At 43.2% G+C, this 24145-nt stretch overlaps 1 protein-coding gene across 5 annotated transcripts in view; it reads left to right on the forward strand.

The window, feature by feature from the left end:
• The window catches only part of LOC122919601, a 143876-nt gene extending 127078 nt beyond the window's left edge, over positions 1 to 16798 (forward strand). For all 5 annotated transcript variants that reach the window (XM_044268714.1, XM_044268711.1, XM_044268712.1 and 2 more), the window contains one exon: positions 13659 to 16798. In XM_044268714.1, the coding sequence (XP_044124649.1) occupies positions 13659 to 13751 (93 nt within the window). In that variant the 3' untranslated portion in view covers positions 13752 to 16798. The remainder of the gene's footprint in view (positions 1 to 13658) is intronic.
• Positions 16799 to 24145: the final 7347 nt, after the last annotated feature.

The raw sequence follows: 24145 nt of genomic DNA on the forward strand, positions 1-24145 counted from the left end.
ACAAGGTGAGCACAAAAGCAGTCCTTGATTTCCAACAGATATAGAATGTAACTTTTTTGGAATATGATTACACATTGGTAGCTTCAGCTCATAAAGTTTCATGTATAACACAAAATCGATGTGGCCCCTTGTAGTCACTTGGAGAATGGTGGCCCAATACCCCCCGCTGCACATGTGAACGGCAGTTCCATTAATTTCTATAGGAGTTCCAGAGACCAGCTGCTCTGCTCACTTCAGGGGGGTACGCGGCCATTGTTCTCGTGATCGGTGGGGTCCCCGCGGTAGGATCCTTACTGATATATATATATATATATATATATATAAATACTATATATATTAAACACAATGTAGAACAATAACTTTCCCCTCACCCCCAGGCACATTCCACATTCTTTAGGCCTAATCTTATGAGAGAATATCCCACACCCACCTTCTGACCATCCCCATGTCACAGCTTGATGTGGACTAAATGCCTGTATTCTCAGTGGATTGCATGCAGCTGAAAATGTGACTCTCTGGGGAGAGAGACAGAGAGGGGTCAAATAGAGAAAGTGGAGATGGGGATATTGCAGATATAGAATACATAGATGGGGAATGGACCGAGCTAGGGAGTGCTGTACAAGGAGAAAAGTAGGAGCTTGGTATTGTGATGGCTGTGCATGGAGATAGTCTACACCACACTACACATGACGTCATTAGTCTCTTCCCGGGTATTACAATAGGTATTTTGCTATAGCTCTGCACTGGTATAGATGAGCCTGAGTTGTTGTCTGAGAGTTTATTACATTGCCTAGAAAATGTGTGCCCTGGAGCAGCACTTGTGTTCTTCAGCCACCACTCCCTTCTGTTGTCTCTCAAAAGAAAACCTTTGCAAATGCAGATACAAACCTCCCGGGACTTGAAAACAGATCTCTGAGATAGCAAAAGAAATACCTTCCACATTAAAGGGATATTCCAATCTCTGCATATCTTTAGGAATACTGGTCTGGAACCCCCGAGATGGAAAGGGACAGCATTGATATTACAGTTTGCAGAACTGCAACCATAAAATTATTTATCACAGAAAGCAAAAAAACAATTAAAACATAACTTTTAGTATATATTATATAAAAAGAGCCCAATTAGGGCTATCAATGTATATCCCAATGTAGCACTGATATACCAATAATCAGTGATAAACTTGGCAATAGGGCTACATAGCGGGAAATCTGACCCTGTTGGAACCCTAGAGAGTGGCTCAGCCCAGAGGCACACCCTGATGGTGGATGTCCTCTGTCCTCATACCTAAGCCTAGAGGCCCTACCAAAATTGTGAAAGAAATAATACCCTAAATCCCGACGTATTTCCCCAAGTAAATTGATAAAGGTTCATCAGGGGACAAAGAGGACAATACAACAAAAACAATATATCAGATAATCATCTGTTATTGGAGACCTTACAGAGCAATACCTGAGCATAAAAAAATATGGAGCAACGACCTGATGCCAAAAGATACATGTGAGCTCCAATAATTACCAATGTAAGCAATTTACAGTCAGCGCCTTGGAGAACCAATAACAAGGCGATAACATATAGCAAGGTCCATGTGGAGCACTCACATGCGCCAACTTCCTCAGGATGTAAGGATCTCCATTGAGCAGGAGCAGCTACTGAATAAATGTATTTATATTCCTCATACAGTAAGATCAAGGAGGAGGTCATGTATTGTGAAGATTATTGTCCTGTGTGAAAGCACAGAGCAATCAGTGAAGATGGGCAGGGGCAGACTGACCGGTCGGGCACTTCGGACATGGTCCGAGGGCCCGGCCGGGATGGGGGCCCGCCACAGAATAACATAACACCGGGCCCCGCTCATTGTAATACTAATATTCATATGTGAACAACTTGAAATCCTCTGCGATCCTCTCCCTCTGAGCTCTCTGTACTCACAAACTCAGTAGCAGGCCAGGCGGCAGCGCAACTCACTGACGTCACGCGCCTGCTCCTCCTACTTCATTCATAAAGTGGGAGGAGCAGGCGCGTGACGTCAGTGAGTTGCGCTGCCGCCCGGCCTGCTACTGAGTTTGTGAGTACAGAGAGGGAGAGGATCGCAGAGGATTTCAAGTTGTTCACATATGAATATTAGTATTACAGTGAGCGCGGCCTGGTGTAATAGAATACAGTGACTGCACCGGGCCCCGCTGCCATTACAACACCAGATGCCAGCCCCCAGTCCCTGTATTGGGGATCATTCACTCACAGGGACACTGTTATGGGGGGATCTGTGGATGACACATATATAGCATAAGGTGCTATATATGTGTCACCCACAGATCCCCCCCCCCACAACAGTGCCATCCACAGATCCCCCATAACAGTGCCATCCACAGATCCCCCCATAACAGTGCCATCCACAGATCCCCCCATAACAGTGCCATCCACAGATCCCCCCCATAACAGTGCCATCCACAGATTCCCCCCCATAACAGTGCATCCACAGATCCCCCCATAACAAGTGCCATCCACAGATCCCCCCCCATAACAGTGCAGACACCCAATCCACGATCCCCCCTAACAGGCCATCCACAGATCCCCCATAACAGTGCACCCAGATCCCCCCCATAACAGTGCCATCCACAGATCCCCCCAATACAGTGCCATCCACAGATCCCCCCCCATACAGTGCCATCCACAGATCCCACCCATAACAGTGTTCATCCACAGATCCTTCCATAACAGTGCAATCCAGAGAGCCACCCATAACAGTGCCATCCACAGATTCCCCCCCCCCCCCCATAACAGTGCCATCCACAGACCCCCTCCACAACAGTGTCATCCACAGATCCCCCCCACAACAGTGTCATCCACAGATCCCCCCCACAACAGTGTCATCCACAGAGCCCCCATAACACCTTTTGGTTCAAAATATTTTTTAATTTGGCTATTCCCCACCCCTCTTGTAATTGTTCCGCTACTTGTGGGCTGCACGGGAATGAGTTCAGTCACTTCGGTGGGCAATCCCGTCCTGCAGCGCGTGATCCCGCAAGACCTGCCGCTGTAGGTCACGGGTCTCGCGGGATCACAAGCCACAGGATGGGTTTGCGCACCGAAGTGACTGAACTCATGCCCATGTAGCCCGCAAGTAGCGGATCAGTGGAACAAGTACAAGGTGGGTGGGGGATGATCTGTGGGGTTGCCCAGACGGCTAGGCCCTTCACAGTAGTTATTAACCCCTTTCAGGAGTCCCCCATTCACTGAAGGGGGGACTGCTGAAAGGGATTAATAACTACTGTGAAGGGCCTCCCCCCCCCCTTTCACAGTAGTTATGCCCAGATATGTGCCCCCTTCACAGTAGTTATGCCCAGATATGTGCCCCCTTCACAGTAGTTATGCCCAGATATGTGCCCCCTTCACAGTAGTTATGCCCACACTGCTTCTAACAGAGGCTCACTAATGGACGCTGAGATTAGATCACCCCATACGAGAGCATTGAATCAATGCTTTCCTATGGGGAAAAATTTGACCCTGGAGGTCATCATGCAGGGTGTGAGGACGTCCAGCGTCAGATACCGGACCAAAGGTCTGTTTTAATCCAGGAAGCCCTCAGACGGCTGCCAGCCACTATAGCCTGACTTATTGCTGGAACGTAAACAATGCAGTTTCTCTAGAACATTGCAGCTCGATTTGCAAAAGGGACACTGTACCCCGACCACGTCAATGAGCTGAAGTGGTCTGGGTGCCTTTTGTGTCACTTTAACTTTGAAATCTTATTAAAGATTGTGTAGGGTGTGGCTGGAGGCGGGACAAGGGTGGGGCTTGCAGCAGAACATGGGTGGGGCCTGTAAGGGGGCCCTTGATTTATTTTGCCCAGGGGCCCTGAGGGTTCTCAGTCCGCCCCTGAAGATGGGTTTACACGCTGCAATGTGTCGGCTGCTGGTTTGGTGAAGGAGACCACGCATTTACAGTATGAGAACGAGGGATGGCTATTGCGATTGCTCGTCCCCATACAGCTGCAGTGTTTCGGGGCCACTGATCTCCGTTTAGACCGCACAATCTGCTGCCCAGAAACTATAAATGATGTGCCTACATGAATGACAGAATTGCCCAATGAACGAGAGTTGGCAGGAACGTTTGTTCCCGATACTTTAAGAAACCTAAAAAGGTGATGTTCATGCATGAAGTTATCATTGTATCTGATAAAACATGTAGGTGATCATCCTACGTCTTGTCCTTATAGTACAGTGCTATGATCAAGTATGGGTTCAAATATTGTTTCTGGTATGTTCAATAGTTGTAATATTCAGAATAATAATGGCAACTAAAATTTTATTTTTATTGAGCCCTGGTTTTTGCTGTTCATTTAATTGACCCCCACCGATCTGGTATTAATGACCTATTCTGGGGAAAATCTCAAATAAGGAACAATGAATGAATTAGTAACAGGCTATTGTATCACCAGGACACAGTGGATGAAGGGAGAGAGGGACCATATATCCAGTATTATATAAAAACATCCACATACCCATCCAGCACGGCAGCCAATAAGGGAACCAGCATGAAGCCCGCTGTTTTCATTATCTCTAGCCCCTGATCAGGCAGCCCAGCGGTCTCCCTTTGTAAGCAGCGCTGCAGTGAGGAGAGATGGCGTCTTTTAGACTCCCTATACGGAAGATGTGATCACAAATCACAACTCTGCCCTAATGGAGCTGAGCTCAAAAGCAGACGAGGAGTAAAGAAAAAGTATAGTAAATGGCAAATAGGTATCCTCTGTATGTACTGACAAATGAATAGACTGTGCTGCAGAACTAGGAGTATAGGCTTGGACCCCTAAAGATCAAAGGTTAATGGCTTTCACAGCTTGAAAGAGGTTTTTCAGGATTTTTATATTGTTGGCCTATCCTCAAGATAAGTCATTAATATAAGATCAGTGGGGGTGAAGCTCTGTGAGCACTTAGGCCTCTTCCTAGGTGTAGCTCAGTCCCATTCAGGTGAGTGAGGCTGAGCATCAATACTAAGCACAGCCTGTATCCACTGCACAGTGCTGTGCTTGGTGAGCTGTAAACAGCTCATCAGCGGGGGTGCTGCCTGTCGGACCCTGCCGCTCTCATATTGATTACCTATCCTGAAGATAGACTATCAGTGTAAAAACCCCTTTAAGGTTCCATTCACACATCCGTGGTGTGTTGCGGATCTGCATTACACCTGACCGGCACCCCCATAGAACTGCCTATTCTTGTCCACAATTGCAGACAATAATAGGACATGTTCTATTTTTTTTTCTGAAGCTGCGGACCGGAAGATCAGGACCGCGCTCCGGAAATGAGCACATAGTGTGCTCTCCGCATCCATTCCTGCCCCATTGAGAATGAATGGCTCTGCACCCATTCCAGATATTGCGGAACGGATGCGGACCCATTCCACGGACGTGTTAATGGACCCTAATCCTGAAAAATGGACAGCTGTTGGCAGTAAAGGTCCCTTTACACAGGACGATACAGTAGGTGATTGTCGGGAAAGAAGTATTCTTTCCCAGCAATCGCCTGCTCATCAGTGAAGGACACCGCTACTATTACATGCATCCATCTCCTCTACAGTATGGGGAGGAGGGATCGCTAATACCATCGTTCTTCCCCATACTGATTTATTTGCAGGCAGAAAAAATTAGACAGCATGATCTGCTTCCCGCAAATGACATTTTGTGTGTCTGCGCAAATGATCTGTTATGCGATGAACGAGTGTTTCGCTTGTTCACTAGGTAATCAGCATCATTTTTACACTGCCAGATAATAGCTAAAAAGTGTTCCTATGAGCACTCGTTAGCGATTATCTGGGGAATTCTCGGGCCCGTGTAAAAAGCCCTTCAGTAGGTAAATAAATAGTACAGTTTTTCTGGCATTTTTCACATTTGGTGTGTTTTTGGGTTAGTTGCTTGCAAAACTCAGCATTTTCTATGCATGGCATTTTTTTCATGAATTTTCTTGTAGGCTTCTCTATAGGACTGGAAAAACGCAAGTGAGAAATGCATGAATGAAATAAACCACCAGAGAATCCTTATAAAAAAATATAAAAAATGCATGAAATGACAACTTTTATAGGTATATTATATATTCTTTTTTTAATAGGTGTAAGAACATGGGGGCCTATATTAGGCGTATTTCAGGTGCAGATTTGCAATCTGCGACTTCTCCCCTCTCACGCCAGGTCTAAAAAAGTGGGCATGTCTTGGGCGGTGAACATTTACCATTTTCTACAGCTGTTTCAGGTGTAGAAAAAGGTCTAAATGTAAGACGGCGTAGGAAGCTGTCTTATGTTTAGAAGTGGCGGAGGATCCGCCGAAGCTATGAAGAGGCCTGAACCTCCACATAACTCCGGCGGATCCACCGCCAGGGCAGGCCTTTATTAAGACGGGCGTCTAAAACCGAATGTGCCCCATGATCTATACTCCGTAGTTTGTCGATTTGTAATCTTAGTGTTATTGTCGTACAAAAGTAAATCCAAATGTGTTTGTTAATTTTGGAGAATCGACAGGGGACTATCGCATGAGCCATGCTCCCTGCATCCTTAAAGCTCCACACAGGGAACATCAAATCTTATGGGATATAAGTAAACTCCATACAAACAGCTAAATAAACAGCCTGACATTCCTGCTCTATCAGTATTGGCTCAGCTCCTGGCGGCAGGGTAGCCAAGCCCTCCTGCAGTTTTGTAGATCTCAGTCATTCCTCAGAAGTAAAACATGTCATGTTTGCTTCTAAAATAATGTCTAATGCTATGTCCAGTCTTCAGTATGGGAATGTGAGATCAGTACAGCATCTCGCAAAACTGATAACCGGATAATTCATTCTGACTCCATGTCCCTTTCTCCAAGAATTCACTATTTTTTATCTCTTTTTCCATCTCCACACCCTTGGATTGAAAGTGCTGACTATTTTGTTTTTGTGTTGGAATGGATAACACAGCAGTAATTTTATTACATTGCACAATAAGAAATGCTAATGTTGCTTAGTGCGGCTTTTGCACTGGTAAAATTCTGAATGAATTTGTCACTGGGTGCACACCCACGCTACACATTTTAACCCTACTGAAGTGTACTTAGACATTCGCTCAGAGCAAGATCATCGCCACATTACTTAGAAGGTTGTTCACCCTTGCTTATGACTTAGGCTACTTTCACACTGCCGTTTAGCTTTCGAGTTTGTGAGATCTGTTCAGGGCTCTCACAGGCGGTCCAAAACGGATCAGTTTTGCCCTAATGCATTCTGAATGTAAAAGGATCAGTTTGCCTCCGATTAGTCTCCATTCCGCTCTGGAGGCTGCTTGCAGCGTTTTGGTGTCCGTCTGACAAAACTGAGCCAAACGGATCCGTCCTTAGACACAATGTAAGTCAATGGGGACGGATCCGTTTTCTATGACACAATAGAAAAAACGGATCCGTCCTCCATTGACTTTCAGTGGCGTTCAAGACAGATCCGTCTTGGCTATGTTAAAGATAATACAAACGGATCCGTTCTGAATGGATGCAGACGTTAGTATTATCTGAACGGATCTGCACCAAACGCGAGTGTGAAAGTAGCCTTAATAAGTTGTTCTTATGTACTTATACAGTGTTATATCAGCACATAGGGTTTTATTATACCAAACTGCATATCTGGACCAGAGATGCCAGGGGTCAGCCTCACATTTCTACCGTCTATTCTCTTGAAATTCAGCTCGAAAAGTCTGCCTTTCTAGAATTTTATGCGGTTTTTACATAGCAAAGAGGCAGGTGACTTTAATTCTATGGGCTTTTTTTAATCACTAACCTAATCAAGGATACGCTAAGGCTGGATTCACACGGGCGAGATTTCCACGCAGGTGCAATGCGTGAGGTGATCCAGACCTATTCATTTCTATGGGGCTGTGCACATGAGCGGTGATTTTCACGCATCACTTGTGCGTTGCATGAAAATCGTAGCATGCTCTATACTGTGCGTTTTTCACGCAACGCAGGCCCCATAGAAGTAAATGGGGCTGCGTGAAAATCACAAGCAAGTGCGGATGCGGTGCGATTTTTCACGCATGATTGCTAAGATGAAAGTCTATTCACTGTATTATTTTCCCTTATAACATGGTTATAAGGGAAAATAATATCATTCTTTAATACAGAATGCATAGTAGAAGAGGGTTAATAAATAAATAAAAAATTAACTCGCCGCCTCCTCCTCTTGATCCCGTAACTGCCGGTCTCTTCTTACTTATTTAATCATAAGCTGCCGGCTAAAGGACCTGTGGTGACGTTGCATCACATGGTCACGGTGATGGACCATGTGATGAGCTCAGTGACGTCACCAGAGGTCCTTTGACAGGTCCTGAAGAAAGAACAGGAGACCGGCATCTACGTGATCAATTGGAGGAGGTGAGTTAATTTTTTATTTTATTTTTTTAACCCTCAATTGACCTTCTACTAAGCATTCTGTATTAAAGAATGCTATTATTTTCCCTTATAGCCATGTTATAAGGGAAAATAATTACATCTACACAACCTTGAACCGAAACCTTAACTTCAGTGAAGAAGTTCGGGTCTGGGTACCACATTCAGTTTTTTATCACGCGCGTGAAAAGAAAAAAGCATTGCACCCGCGCAATAAGAACTGATCATCGGAACGCAATCGAAGTCAAAACTGACTGAAATTGCGTACCTACTCGCGCGTGTTTGCCGCAATGCACCCAGGACGCATCCGGAGCCAAAACGTGATGCCCGTGTGAACCCAGCCTAACTTTTTTAGGTTATGTTCACAGGTGGCAGATCTAGTTGCAGAAATTTCTGCCACTGAAAATCAGTTCCATTCACCTGACTTTCAGAACCCACTCATCTGACTATCTGCCTCCCATGGTTTTCGATGAGATGTAGTGCTGCAGTCTACGCAGCCAGTGGTGTAAATCCACAACTGTGCCAAGAAGAGACAGATACTGCTTGAAGCTGCGGTGGGCGTCCCCTCATGGTTTAGCTCCATTCAATGGAGTTAGGCTGCAAGCATGTCCGCAGCCTCAAAATCCACCATGTGAACATACCAAAGAACAGTTTCACATTACATTTTGGATATTTCCCTCCTTTTTTATTTTATTTTTTGAAGCGAAAAGATGTTACATGTAAAAGATACCAAAAGCACTGTATTTGTGGGTTTTTATCACTGTTTATTTTTGGTTGGGATAAAATGCTGAATGCTTTAGGTTTAGCATTTTTCACGCATTGTTCCATAGGCTTCTCTATAGGGGAAAAAAAGTGTGGCGAAAATGTCTGAATAAAACAAGCCACCACGTAGTTGTAAAAATATGGTGTTTTTTTTTAATGAGACTAAAATAGTGTATATGAAAGAAGTCTAAGGAACTTGGCTCTGATAATAAATACAATGTATTTACAAGTTATTCAGCATCTAAGTCTAAAATGGTGTCCAAAGTTGGCTATACCCTTCAGAGGTTTTTTTCCAGTCACAATGAAGCATGTTATAATAGTGAGGTTACTGGAGACCTGGCAGTTGGGGCCCCAACCATTCTCCAGTGGCAATCCATGTGCGATCACTCTCCATTAGGCCTCATGCACACGACCGTTGTTGTGGTCCGCATCCGAGCCGCATTTTTTGCTGCACGGGTGCGGACCCATTCACTTCAATGGGGCCACAAAAGATGTGGACAGCACTCTGTGTGCTGTCCACATCCGTTGCTACATTCCGTGGCCCCGCAAAAGAATAAAATAATAATAGCATGTCCTATTGTCCATTTTTTGAACAAGAATAGGCATTTCTACAATGGGCCGCCCATTCCGCAAATTGCGGAAGGCACACGGGTGGCTTCCGTTTTTTGCAGATCCGCCGCTTGCAGACGGCAAAAAACGGAACAGTCGTGTGCATGAGGCCTTACACTGTATGGACATTACTCTCATTACAGTTTTTTTTTCTTCATTTTTTATATTACATACCCAAATATCTGGCCAATTTTACAGATGATAAAATTTGGCCTGAGTTGGTCATTTAAACACACGGATATTTTGTTAGGGTAAGGTCCTTTTACAGGGTCCGACTGAGCAGGCGGTTTTTGGGAACCATTTCCATGTAGCATCCAGGGGCGGACTGGGATAAAAACTAAAAGTGGGTCCAAATTGATAGAAGGTGGAGCCAACAATACCATAGTACAGAACGAAACACTGCCCCAACAGAGTCAAGTACCTCAATGTAGCACAAAATACTGCTCTGCAAAACCAAATACCATACCACAGTGCAACAAGAAATAGTGATACCCACGCCACAGTATGAAACTATATCATTGTGCTGAGGAGGAGGATACAGTTGAATTCAGGAGGGCACCTGCCGCCACTGTGCCTGGCTGTAGGCCCACTGAGATTTTCCTTTAGGGTCTAAGACCAGTCCACCCCTGGCAGCAACCATCTGTATGTATAGGAATGAGCGATCGCTCGTTCCCATAGAGGGCGGCAGGTCCCTGTCTACACTGCCCAGAAATGATGCTTTCACCCGATAAGCAAGCACCTTCTCGTTCATCTGGTGGTCAGCGGCACCGTTACACAGGACAATTATCAGGAACAAATGTTCATACAAGCGTTTGTTCCCATGTTCGGCCCATGTCACTTCTTACAGTCCCCTTAGTATGACCTGTTTTAATTAGTCTTGATCTGTTTTGTGCGAGGCCTCGAAGTACTGACACCATGTAACAGACCCTGAATGCTTGTGAGCGCAGTTAGAGATGCTGGGAACATTTAAAAAGATTAGGCTTAAACCAGCCGTGTGCATCCGACAAGAATCTCCGATGATTTAAGAGGTTAAGAATGAAAGGCGCACTGTTTACTTAAAGGAAGAGTACTGCTGCAAGTTAGCCATTTCCACTCATCTGTATTATTGGTCAGGGATAGGTATTATTCATTCACACCTAAACTCTGCATCGCAGTGGTCCCGAAAATGAGCCTTTAATGGGAAACTTTCCTTTTATTGAGGTTTGCTGCACGTTTTAGTCATTCCATGCTCCATAGTACGTGACAATGTCTGTTTTCAGTCTGCCGCTGAGGAGCAACTGACAAAATTGTACATCATGGAGCAAATTTCAACCAAAGAAACGTTTCTCTTTATTGTGTATCAGGGTCTACTAACATTGTGTTTGCATACCTTTTTATCAGCTGCACAGAGGAGCAGAGTCGACTGTGCTATTCTATATTTGGTTTTTAAACATGGGAGCCTATTGGTGATATAAGAGAATACAGTGGTATATGTCTGGGAAATGCTAAAGGGCCTATATAAACTCTGACACCGTTTATTGGCCCTTATGTCTTTTCACCAGGGCCGCATCTATTGATTTTAGCTCATTTGTACTCCAGGGTTAGCACGCACTACGCTCATTGTTTGTCTATGACACATTTCAGCTATACATCTCTGAAAAATTAATGAAAAACAGAACGCGGCGGCTGCATCACTGATCACACACCCATCGGTTACTCAGTCCATTCCCATGAGATGCATTGCATGGCTTACCATCCCTCTGCAAACCGTACTCCCGTTATCCCTCTGTTGCACATAGAAAGTGAGGTCACTGTACACCACTTAAGCAGCACCGAGTTTCTGATTCTGGTTATTTTTATTTAGTGCATTTTATTTGTATTAGTCACTGATGTTCTCTGGAGCAGAAGGAATGCTGATCTCTCCTTAAAAGTCATTGACTGGTAAATTGGAAGGGAAGACTTCATGTACTGGACTGAATGTGCTGGATCAGTGTTTAGTAAATCTAGTACTCAATGAACCCTCAGCACAGCTAACAGAAAAGGGGGCCTTCATGTGCAGCCCTCCTGTTTGGCAACTTAAAGATCTTTAAAGGCATTTACCACAGTCTTTAAGTCCCCCCACCAACCCAGCATCGGAAGAGGAAAGTATAAAAACCGAGAAGCTCTGGATGCTGCACTGGTATTTTATAAAATGCTATTTATTGATAAAAGAAACATTAAACATAGAGAAATGAAATAGCAATAGCTTTTCCGCTGCGTACTACCGTCTTCCTCAGGTTAAAGGAATTCTTTCACTTCTGCAATGAATGTAGAGAAAGTTAATACAAGGCACTTACTAATGTATTGCGATTGTCCATATTGCTTCCTGCTTGTTTCCATGGTTACGAACACACTGTAATCCATCAGCGGTGGCTGTCATTGCACACTATAGAAAAAAAGCACCAGCCTATGTGTGCTCCCATGGTCCCCGCCGCCAAAGAGGCCAGCGCTTTTTCCTATAGTGTGCAAGCACAGCCGTATTTGTTGGATTGCAGGGTGGTCGTAACCATGGAAACGCACAATTTATAATGTGCTAGAAAAATGAATCCAGCCACAAATGGAAGCAACATGGGCCAATCACAATACATTAGTAAGTCCCTTGTATTAACTTTCTCTACATGATAAATGCGACTTGCTGAAGTGAGACATGACCCCTTTAAGCTTAAGTTTCCTCTTCGATCTGTTCAGGCTCCTGATGGATGGTTCCGGCAGGAAGGTTCAGCAGCCTGGTCTCTCTCCGTAAAGGAGCGCTTCTGCCATTATCAGTTGTTCTCACGGTGCACAACTCGTGTTGGGGACCAATATGTTATTGTTGAAGGAGTTAGACAGCGGAAGCACCCCTGCATTTCTCTACCAACCTAGCAGGATCTGTAAAAAGGAAATATTCTTACTTTATGGATCCCGGGTAGTCTTCCCAACACTTCTAGTCCTCGCATGTAAACTTTCTGTGCGGAAGTAGGCCACTGCAGCCAATGACTGGCCTCAGCAGTGACAAGTCTGTAAGCAGCACACCACTGTTGGGTCACATGCCACTTGGTCTCTGCTGAGGTCAGTTATTGGCTGCAGCAGCATACATGATTCCAGGGACTGGAAGGGCAGTGCAGTGAAGACAGCTCAAGACCCACAGAACCGAGCAGGTCCCACTGGGTGGGGAGTTTAAAAATGAAATAAAATTGGACAACCCTTTTAAGAAAAATAGTTTTGCATACATAGGGGATGCATTTGGGATAAATTACTTGGAAGAAATTACTGTTCTGAGTTAAATTTTGGAATATAATGGAATATCTAGTGAGCCATCACTAGGCTATAGGAGAAGTAAAACATTCCCCCTCATTGTAGCATGAAGACCATTGAGCTCCTCGCGTTTAGGACGCAGAGATGATTATCTATGGTGGCCAGAAGGTCAGCATTTCTCATGAAACCAAGCATGGCTTATAATGATATTATCCAATCTATGAAAACCTGTGTTCAATAATCCACAATTCAGGACCGATGTAAAAAAAAAATATAAAAAAAATTGAGGCCTGCCCTTCAAAAGGCTGATGGGTGCAGGTACCAAGACCCTCGTCCATCTGATATTGATGACCTATGCTAAGTCTAGGACAGGTTTTTTTATGGCAAAAAATTTGAGTTTAGAGTAGACTAGAGGCAATGGCATACATGCTGCTTATATATATATATTGTAAGTTATATGGGTCTGTCCTTGTAGCACATACTATGACTTTACTGATTTTAAACTTGTCTGGATTTGTATATTATAAATATGAGTTGTTATATATATATATTTTTTCATTTATTGTGTTGCAAATGTATAAATAAAACATAAGGATATCACTAGTATATATGTACAATAATTTGTATGTTTTGTTCTTATTTGCAGCCTATGAGCATCCTCTACAACTTGTTGTGGGGCGGCCTGATGACAGGAGGCGCACTTTTTTTCGTATGGTGGAGCACAAAACAGCTGGGATGACGCCACTGACCGGACCCATGGGATATGGAGTAGTTTCTGTCCAAACAGGCAGAATATATACTGTAAAGATTGCCGCAACAAGAACAAACTCTTACACACGTTCATATATGTGCTGGATATGTGTGTTAGGCCTCAAATTTTCATTTCACGGGATACCTGCATTTTGGAATTTTTAATTTTTTATTTTTTTAGATTAAGGCTGAACATTTCAACCAGGGAATGTAATATAATAATCGGCAGGTCATCTAATGTTGTATCACTAGAATGCAAATAGGGAGGACTGGTTATATACATATATATATGGGAAAGGGACAAGCTTACCCACCTGAACGCACATATATCGTACATTGCTTTGACTTTGATTTCTGTTACAGGCAAGTTGCACCATCCTCACATTTTTCAGTCCGGATTCTGCTAAATATAAAACAGATCGTAGCTGCCTGTTTCCAGAAGGTGTCCTGCCTCCAGGGATTGTGCTACACCAATTATCCTGCCTTTTTAGCAAGCAAATCAGCGGCGATTATTCCTCCCTTTCACACATAGGTCATGTTCTCCCAACCAGTACCAGAAGTAAAATTAGAGAATGCTGGAAATATTTTTGGCCGATCTTTGAGCAGTCCGAAAAAACGGCTCCGTTCTTTTGAGAATTTCCAAACCACTAATAAAATATTTCAACATTTGAGGACAGCGGTAGACGGCTGTTAATGGTTTATAGTTAAATGACAGCTCCAGGGAGATCTGTATAAAAGAACATTTTTTTAAGTATGGAAAAAAAATGTGCTTAAATCTAATGCTTTTCCTGTTCTGGGTTATCAGAGTCTGAAGTTACTATGTCCCCACAGTGGTCACGCCCCACAACAACACCTCCTGCCACCACGTTTCGGCTACGCAGTGTTCATAGGGACATAGGACCTTATAGAAATCTATCATTATCCAGCTTTAATCTTTTTAGTACAGATAACAAATTAATCATAATAATATGAGAAAAATGTTGCTATGGGAACACGTTCCAAGGAATAAAAGTTTCTCCACGTTTAAGGATCATTGTCATAAAAGTAAAAAAAAACCAAAAAACTTTTTGATGTCATAGAGACATAGTTTTCTAAGGAGAGCCAATGGGAGTTGCCAGAGCACAGCAAACCCCTCATCCTAGTGGGCGTCTCCACATCTGAGCCCCTCCAATCATAACCTCCGATATATATCTGTATGACATTTTTTTTTTAAATGACAAATGTACAAAATGGGCTTTTAAACAGAACTATATGTAGAAATGTAGGTTCTCCTTAAAATTTAACTAAAGTGCCTAAAGGCAGTTTTACATACCAGTCTATGTATATCTGTGTATGAACACCTGTCCCACTTTCATGATCACATTTCTAGGGTATCTAAACACTACAAAATTGGAACAGCATGCAACATTTTTCTAATGACAATTTTTTGTATATAATTTTTCTGTAATTATTAATTTTGTAGGTAGTGAAAATAATGCCTTTAGTCTTGGATGGAATGACCCACAACTATGGTGCTGCCAATTCTACAACCTTAACAGGACTGGCCACTAAGGTATCAAGTCATCCGACCTGTGAATGCAGATTTTCAGGAAGCCACAGGCAGGTGTATGAAGAATGCTAGAAACTAGAGTATAAAGTGATTTAGTGTTTTATAGAACAAAAAAAATTAATAATCACAAGAACACTGCATTATTCCTCATGACCTTGTTTACAGTTTAGACTAATTTCGTTTTGAATTATTACAGTGAGTTCGAGTCAGAGAAAGCTCTCTCGTTGAATGAACTCCAGGGAGATAAGTTAAAATTCATTTACAGCTATAGTAAGCACTTCTCTTCTTCCTGTGGTACGTTATAACTTTAATTCTATATTAAATGGCTACATGTACTCATACCGGTTTTCGACCACGTACACAAGATCAGTTAAATTTATTTGAAGGCCCATTTACACGGGTTGACTGAGCAGGCAATTATCACGAGCAAATGCCTTAGTTCCCGATAATTGCCTGCTCGTCAGCAATTCTCACCACCATACTGTGATGGGGGATTGCTCCTGTGATCGTTTGTCCACGTATAGATTCGTTGACTGTAGCACAATATTCTGCCCAAAACCAGTGACCCTTAGGGGGTCCGCAATACACTGGGCCCCAGCCATGTGCATCACGGAATCGCGGATCCATTCACTTCAATGGGTCCGCAATCCAGGAGATGCGAAACGTAAGCACTACGGAGTACTTCCGTTGGTTTACTGTCCGTGCCTCCACCCTGCAAAAAAGTAGTGCATGCAAGGTGAATAGGTCTGGATCTGTCTGTGGCAGCCTGCACGGATGTTGCCGTGCATTGGGGACTGCAAATTGCGGTCCCAATGCACAGAACGTCCAGCACACGGTCATGTGCATGAGCCCTTAGGTGTCTGCATTAACAGTGTTTTTACCTAATGACATTGGACATCGGCGGCACTTTTACACTGGGCAGGTTATCGGGAACGAGCGTTTGTGAGCACATTTGTTCCCGACAATCGTCCTGTGTAAAGGGATCTTAAAGGCATGCCATAGGACCTTTTAGTCATATAGTGTGTCTGTGCTTGAACATGATTTTACGATTAATGTAGTGAATTTGTTTGCATAGAGAACTTGAACGTCATTGTAAACATATTACATTGCTTATCTTCTGCTGATCCTGAGTTACCGGTAAATCTTGTATAAAGCCTCATGCACACGGCCGTGCCCATATTGCAACCCGCAAACAGCAGGTCCGCAATATATGGGCACCGGCCGTCTGCACACTGCATGACTGGATGCGGACCCATTCACTTGAAGTCTTGCACATTAGATTACAGTACAGTATCAGAATGCAAATCGCCAAAATAAGGTCTGTCCGGACATAGATGCAGCAAGGCATGATAGGAAATTTCAGCTCTAAATCCTGCAGAATTATGAATGCAGCTCTAGACTATTATACAGGCTGTAACTCAGGACCGGTATAAAATAAGGAATACATAGTACAAGTATTTAAAAAGTTGCTTAGATATATGCAAATGGTGAAAACGGATTTCGGGTTTAACATGCAAAAGCGGATCCGTTTTTGACTGAACACACGGGGCCGGATCCGGCTGTTAATGCAAGTCAATGGGAAAAAGCCTGATCAAGGCGTTCAGTCAAAGTGTTCAGGCTTTTTGGCCGGAGGTAAAATACTGCATGCTACGGTTTTCTGAAAAGCCTGATCAGTCAAAAAGACTGAACTGAAGACATCCTGATGCATCCTGAAGGACTGACTCTCCATTCAGAATGCATTAGGATAAAACTGATCAGTTCTTTTCCGGATTTGAGCCCCTAGGACGGAACTCAGCGCCGGAAAAGAAAAACACTAGTGTGAATGTACCCTTAGACATTTAATAAGAATAGAAGAATAATGGTACACTTACATCCTTTATTAATTGCTGGAACCCAGTGGATGTAAAGCCGAACTTCACATGAAAATCTGAAAAATCAGGTGTGACCGCACTTTATTATTGACTATTATTAATGGTGGTGCCACATGTTGCGGTGGATTTTTGGTGCAGCATAAAGTGTACTAAGTAAACGTCTGCAGTTTTTGCAATAACATACCTGCATGTATGGAGCATTTACTTCCAGCAGAGGGAAAACACTAAGCAAAACTGAAAGGGAACCTGCCATCAACTTTATGCTGACCTCACTGAGGGAGGCATTAAATAGTGACAGAAATGCTGATGTCAGCGGTGTGTCACTCATGAGCTAAATGTAAGTGGTTGCTGAGAACCAGCATCATAATCATTGCAGCCCAGGCCTTGAAAAGAGTCAAATCTACCTGAGAAGATTCCGGCTTATTTATAATCTCCTGCTCTCACCCATCTGCTGATGGTTGGCAGTTCTCTCCTAGACAGAAAGGGAGAAAACTAGGTAGAAGCCGGTCAGTCATCAGCAAGAGAGCAGGAATTCATGAATAACCAGGACTCTTCTCAGGTGGCCGGACTCTTTTCCAGGCCCGGTCTGCAATGATTGTGATGTTGGTTCTCGGCAACCACTTACTTTTAACTTATAAATGACAGACTGCTGAAATCATTTCACTGGTCTCTACTTTATGCTGCAGTTAGTATGGGCAGCATAAAGCTAATGACAGGTTCCCTTTAATTAGGCTAGTTTCACACTAACGCTTGAGAAGCGACAGGTAACAGCCTGCCAGATCACTGTGCATTCTGGCATTGCCGGAAGTTTGTTAGTCTCCGTTCTGCCCCATTAACGATAATGGGGACCGGCGGAGATCCGGCTGCAACCCGGTAAACACGCTGAGAATTGGCTGGAAGGAAAACTGCTGCGTGCTGATTCTCAGTATATTTGCCTGAATGCGGCTGGATCTCCGGTAGTCCCCATTATAGTTAATGAGGAAGGCTGTTCCCTCAAACGCTAGAATGGGACGGCTCAGGTGTAATTACATTGCTCACCGCTGCTTTTGCGACAGCGAGCAGGTAAACAATGAAGGGAAGGCAGTACGAACGCGGCCTTCTCTTCAAACAGCTGGTCGGCAGGGGTTCCGGGTCTCAACCTATGCCGATAGGCCAGAAATATTAATAAAGCGGACAACCCCCTTTAAGGTGATTTAAGTCTGCTGTGTGTTTTCTCTTTGTTGGTAGAAAACACACCATCAATGCAGGTATGTCATTGAAAAAACTGCATGCGTTTATTGGGTACATTTTTTGCTGCACCAAAACCACAGCACGGCCACGACATGTGGCACCACCACAAGGCTACCTGTACACGGGTGGGGGCTCTCTTGCAGAAATTCCACACTAACTTCCATGCAGAAAGTGTGCATGAGATTTCTCTAATCTCATACACTTTGGTGGCGCAGAAAAAGTGCGTAATCCGCAACTTGTGCAGGTAGCCTAAAGGTGGATTTATACTGCCAGATTATTGGGAACGAACGTTCCTGAAAACGCTAGTTCCCAACAACCTGCCAGTCTAAATGTGCTGCGGGTTACCCGATGGTTGAGTGAAACGCTTGTTCATCGGATGAGCCTGTCGATCGTGCAGGCACATCAATTGTTGTTTCTGGGCAGCAGATCGTGCAGTCTAAACAGCGATCTACTGCCCAGAAACACTGCAGCTGTATGAGGACGTGCAATCTCAATAGCCATCGCCTGTCCTCATACTGTGGAGGTGATCGCAGCATGTAAATTCAGCGGCCTCCTTCACTGAATGAGCAGCTGACGTCCTACCCACCTTAAGTGTTCTCACCATGTAACCACTCCCTGATAACTACACATGTCTCTGCTTTCTAGACCCTCTTGAGGGGAAGGATATTGGGATTGTGTGCAGTCAACTCTAAACGTTCAGGCTTTCAATGGAACTAGGTTTTAACATTACAACATAGGATTCATAGTTAGTTGTTTTATGTCGCTTTCCATCTTTATGATTTGACCTTTTTTTCATACACTGGTCATGTTGTAATAGGTCATTCTCAGAGCACAGGCCAAACTTGTGTAAGAGCTTACTTAGGAAAACCTTAGGTGTGGCCAAAAGACACTGTAGTTCTCCAATTACAATAGTTGAGTTTGAGAAGCTAAGCCGTGATACTTTACACATCGTTCGTCCCTTCTATTGTCACCCGCTGGTAATTTGGCCATGATGGCAGGATTTTTTATTTTTTTTTTGAAAACCTCGCTGTATGCCATTAATGATAACCCTTCGAAGACAATAATATAAAGGATTACTGTTCAGAAGAGTTTTTTGTTTGGTACTAACTAAGGATAGGGGTACTACACACATTAGGAGTACATGGTGACTAAATGCAAGGGGGATCTGGTAGTCATATATAACTTGGGACAGCCTCATTGAATAGTGTCATTAATTTGATACATTTGGATGATTTACATATTAAATCGACTGCTTATGATATTCAGTAAATCTCACCCAGTGTGATAACCTTACCTTGCCTTACAGTGCTATTCCCAGCTGATGGTAGTAAGGAACTGTCGTGCTGTGGTATGTTTAATAGTTTACAGCAGGGATCTCCAACCTGCGGCTCTCCAGCTGTTTCAAAACTACAACCACCAACGTGCCTCGCCAGCCTGCACCTCTCAGAGTTGTAGTTTCACAACAGCTGGAGGGCTACAAGTGGGAAGCCCTTGGTTTACAGCCAAACGGCATGGAAATCAACCACCAGGTCCTCAAGGGAGAGGTTACCTTGACACCCATGTGCCTCCTTTTATACATGTAAATTTGTATTTAACATTTATTTATGTTTGAGATGCTGAACCTGTAAGCTAACCTTAAATCCCACTGGCCCCCTATTTTTATATATTATACTGACAGAGTGCATTGTGCTTTAAGATTATACTTGTAGCATGTTTAACCGTTGTGTAGTAGTGTGGAAAACCAAGGGACTATTGCAAATATGGGAAGCCTTTCATTGCAAGGGTGGAGGAGCACAGTCCTTACGAATTTCCCTTTTTTGTCTACTTCAGCTAAGAATTTATTGCACGTGGACTTTAAATGTATATGTACCCATTTGTTTTAGTCATTTTTCTCTGTTCCCTCAGTTTAATCCACTTCTTATCTGCATTCAGGGTTTTTTGCATTCTCATTTCCTGTTTCTTGATATCATTTTTTACTGTATTTTAGGGGTTGTTTTTTCGTCTGTTGTGTATTAATAAGCATGCATGGCCAGGCATGTGCTTGGTTAAAGGGGTGCTCTAAGAAATTACAGAAAAAAAGAAAAATGCATATATCTGTTTAATGTTTCAGTGCTTTATATGATATGTTGATTGTGCTTTGGCCGTAAAGAATTGTTACACTAACATTGTATAAAACGACATGTCTCCTCATCCCACTGACCTCTATCACCAGACACATATAAGCCTTTGTATGCTGCATTACTGCCGACCACAGGTCTAGTGCCCTGAAGTGACAGCTTTACAGATCCCTATCACTTACTTCAGATGGGCACACACTCAAGTGAAACTGGGTTAATGGCAGGGTTTGCACTGTGCCACATTAGCCTATCACGAATTTCGGACCAGGGAGCTTTCACATGTACTACTTTGATGTGGTTTTTGAGGCCAAAGCAAGGAGAGGAAGTATATAGGAAAGATCTTTAAAAAACAAAAAATCTACTCCTGGTTTTTTTTATTATTATTATTTGAAAACTGCATTCAAAAAAGACACGTGAAAGCAGCCTCATAGCAGTAAATGGCACATACAAAGGTAAGTTCACTTCTGCATCATAGGCTTCATTTGGGGCCCCCATCACAGATTTCGTCAAAAATATTGGACAAAAAAGTCCCACATGTGAGACTAATTTGTCTGGTATATGGTATAATGATAGACTCTCTATCAGAAACCCAAGCCTAGGACTAGGTTCACACAATATTTTGGGCAAGGATTTCAGTGCGGGTTCCACGAGCAGGACTTCGCCATTGATTTCGATAGGGAATCTTTATGTTTAAACATACAGTGCTTTTTTTTTTTTTTTCACCTGCGATTTTAAAATTTTACTGTGGGGGAAAAAAAAGTGTCCCAGTAACACATCTGCATGTCTTTTTAATTGCGAAGGAAATGGTAGTGGCTGTACACATTGGATTACCTTTAGCCGGACCCAAAGATTACCCATCCAACCAATTTAATGTGCATGGTGATACCTTAACTTCCCACCTAATAGCACATGTCAAGGAAAAAGAGGATTGGGCATGCTGGACTTCAACATGCCCAATCCGTTTATTCTTAGCCGCACATGCACTCTCGGCTCAGCTTGCATGTGTATGGAGAGGTCGAGATTGATAACTGTGGGCCAGTCAAGTGCTTCTTTCTAAAATTTATGGCCAGCTTGAGTCATCTCCGTCTACTTGCCACATTGCTATTTACTGTATTTCTGTGGGCTTCTATCCTGCCAGTGCAACAAGGGCATCTCCACATTCTCTGAAAAGTAAGGATACCATAATCGGGTATACTCGCTGTAGATGCAACGTATGCTGAAACTGCCTTGCACAAATATCATCAGATTGAAATGCATGTTATTGACATCCTGTGCGGTGAGATGTTTAGCGATGCCTGTAAACCAGTGCTCTGGTACAACACTAATAAATGGATATTCACCAAATTCTCAGTGATGATTGGTCTGAACGTACAGATAAACCTGATCAATGTCAGAACTGATTCAACTTTATGCAAGGATGTTATTGAGAATGTATCAATAAAAGCAGAAGTAAAAAGGAAAACTCTCGAGTCTCATTCATTCTAATGTACTTTATTCTTCTAGTTATTAATCCGGCAACGTCTCTATTTACTGGGCAGATTTGATGCTAGAATATTAATCTCGGGTGTAATTCTCTGTGGGTGCTGGGCAGTACAGAGGTTATGTTTTGCCATTGTAAAAATGCATTTTTTGGGGGGGATCAATGAAATATATGTTATACTTCACATGTTATTGATGTGTATATGTTCTCCACGGACAGCACATGTACCTATTCACTTTAATATGTATTAGCACTGAAACATGCTCTATTTTGTCCGTTCACGGATCCATCGTACCGATTTATTTATTTTACGCACTTATATAGCGCTGATATATTCTGCAGCACTTTCCAGACATTAGCATCAAGCCCCAATGGGGTTCACAATCTAAGTTCCCTATCAGTATGTCTTTTGCAGTATGGGAGGATACCCACGCAAACACGGGGAGAACATACAAACTCCATGCAGATGGCTGTGGTCGGATTCGAACCTAGAAACCCAGTCAAACACGGGGAACGTACAAACTCAATGCAGATGTTGTCTGCTGTCGGATTTCCAACCCCAGGACCCCAGCGCTGCAAGGCACCAGTTCGAACCACTGAGCCACCATGTTGCCCGATTATAGTCTATAGGTCCGTTAAAAATGTGGACACAACACGGGTGCCATCGGTGTGTCATCTGTGTTTCACAAACCATTAGGAGGAGATGCTATGAAAATTAATTTAGAGCTGCACAGAGTTATCGTGAACACGGAATGACACATGGAGAGCAAAAAATCGGACACACTGATCCTTCGCGGACATCTTCACATGAATCACTGACCATCTTATCATGGATTTCATCACAGACATGGATGTGTGAATGAGGCATTAGTTAGACAGGGTAAACTTGGACCAGTCAGTCTTAAAATGTGACAGATTCATTGTAGTGGTTCAGGTCGTGTGATCAATCTGCTGCTGTGTTTAGACTAAGTTTACACCATCTGTTAGTTGGTCTAGTTAGCTCCAGTTTTTTTGGGATATTTTTCAACAGAATTTTAATGCATTTTGTCACGTTGTAGGTCCCACCTCCTCCCTCTAAGCCCCATCCCTTTTTGAGTGAGTCTAGGGAAAAAAATGGAGAAAAGTTACAAAACTTTTTTTTTTTTTCTTAGACAGATTTGAGGTGCAGATACGTTAGTAAATCTGGCCAATTAACTTTTATTCCATAAAACATAAAAGATATCACCATGTATCCTGTAAAACATGCCAACAAGACACTGGGAGGGTTATTTTTTAAGTGAATATAAGTTTGGATTTGAGTCAATAGTGGCATAAATTGCGCCAAATTTATCAAATGTCACAGTGTTTTGTAAGTTTAGAGCTTCTTTAAATATAACACCTTTGTCTAGAGATGTTACTCCATTGCGTTCATTGCTTACTCGCTGTCAACATTGCAGCGGTGAGCAGTGTAATTACAGCTCCCAAATCCCATTCACTTGAATAAGATAAAGTGTAACTACAACTGCTCCTTCCAATTCACGTGAAAGTGACGGAGGAACTCTAATTACACTGCTCGCTGCTGTAATGGCGACAGTAAATAGTTAAGAGAATACAACATTTAGGAGCGCTGTGTTCCCTTCAAACAGCTGATCAGTGCTGGGAGTAGGACCCCTGCCAATCTGATATTGATGAATATATAATCAATCAACATAGGAAACGGGACAACCCCTTTAAGGGGATTCTGTGTCTGGCATATTTCATTAGCTAAGCCAGTAACTTTCTCCATCACAGCTAATGCAGAGACAGAGAAGGGTACTAGCTTAGCTAATGTAATGAGCCAAGAAGCCAGCCCCTTTATCATATCACCGACACAGGGAGGGGGTTGGGGAAGCTTAATGCCTATGTCTGAACTATCTTGAGCTTAATGCCTATGTCTGAACTAACTTGGCAGTGGTGCTGAAATTAATATAATGAAAGTATATTAATAAATTCAGTTAAAGAGATATTCTGCTATGGAAAAGTTATCCTCTATTCAATGTATATGGTGTAACCAACTGATTAGCAGTGGGGGACAAACGTTAAGACCTTCACTGATCAGGGGGCGGAGCCTAGCCAGAGATGGAGTGAGACGCGCGCCTCCATAGCTCCTGCCAAACT

This window comes from Bufo gargarizans, chromosome 9 (assembly GCF_014858855.1).
Source record: "Bufo gargarizans isolate SCDJY-AF-19 chromosome 9, ASM1485885v1, whole genome shotgun sequence".
In the NCBI taxonomy this organism is placed as follows: Eukaryota; Metazoa; Chordata; class Amphibia; order Anura; family Bufonidae; genus Bufo; species Bufo gargarizans.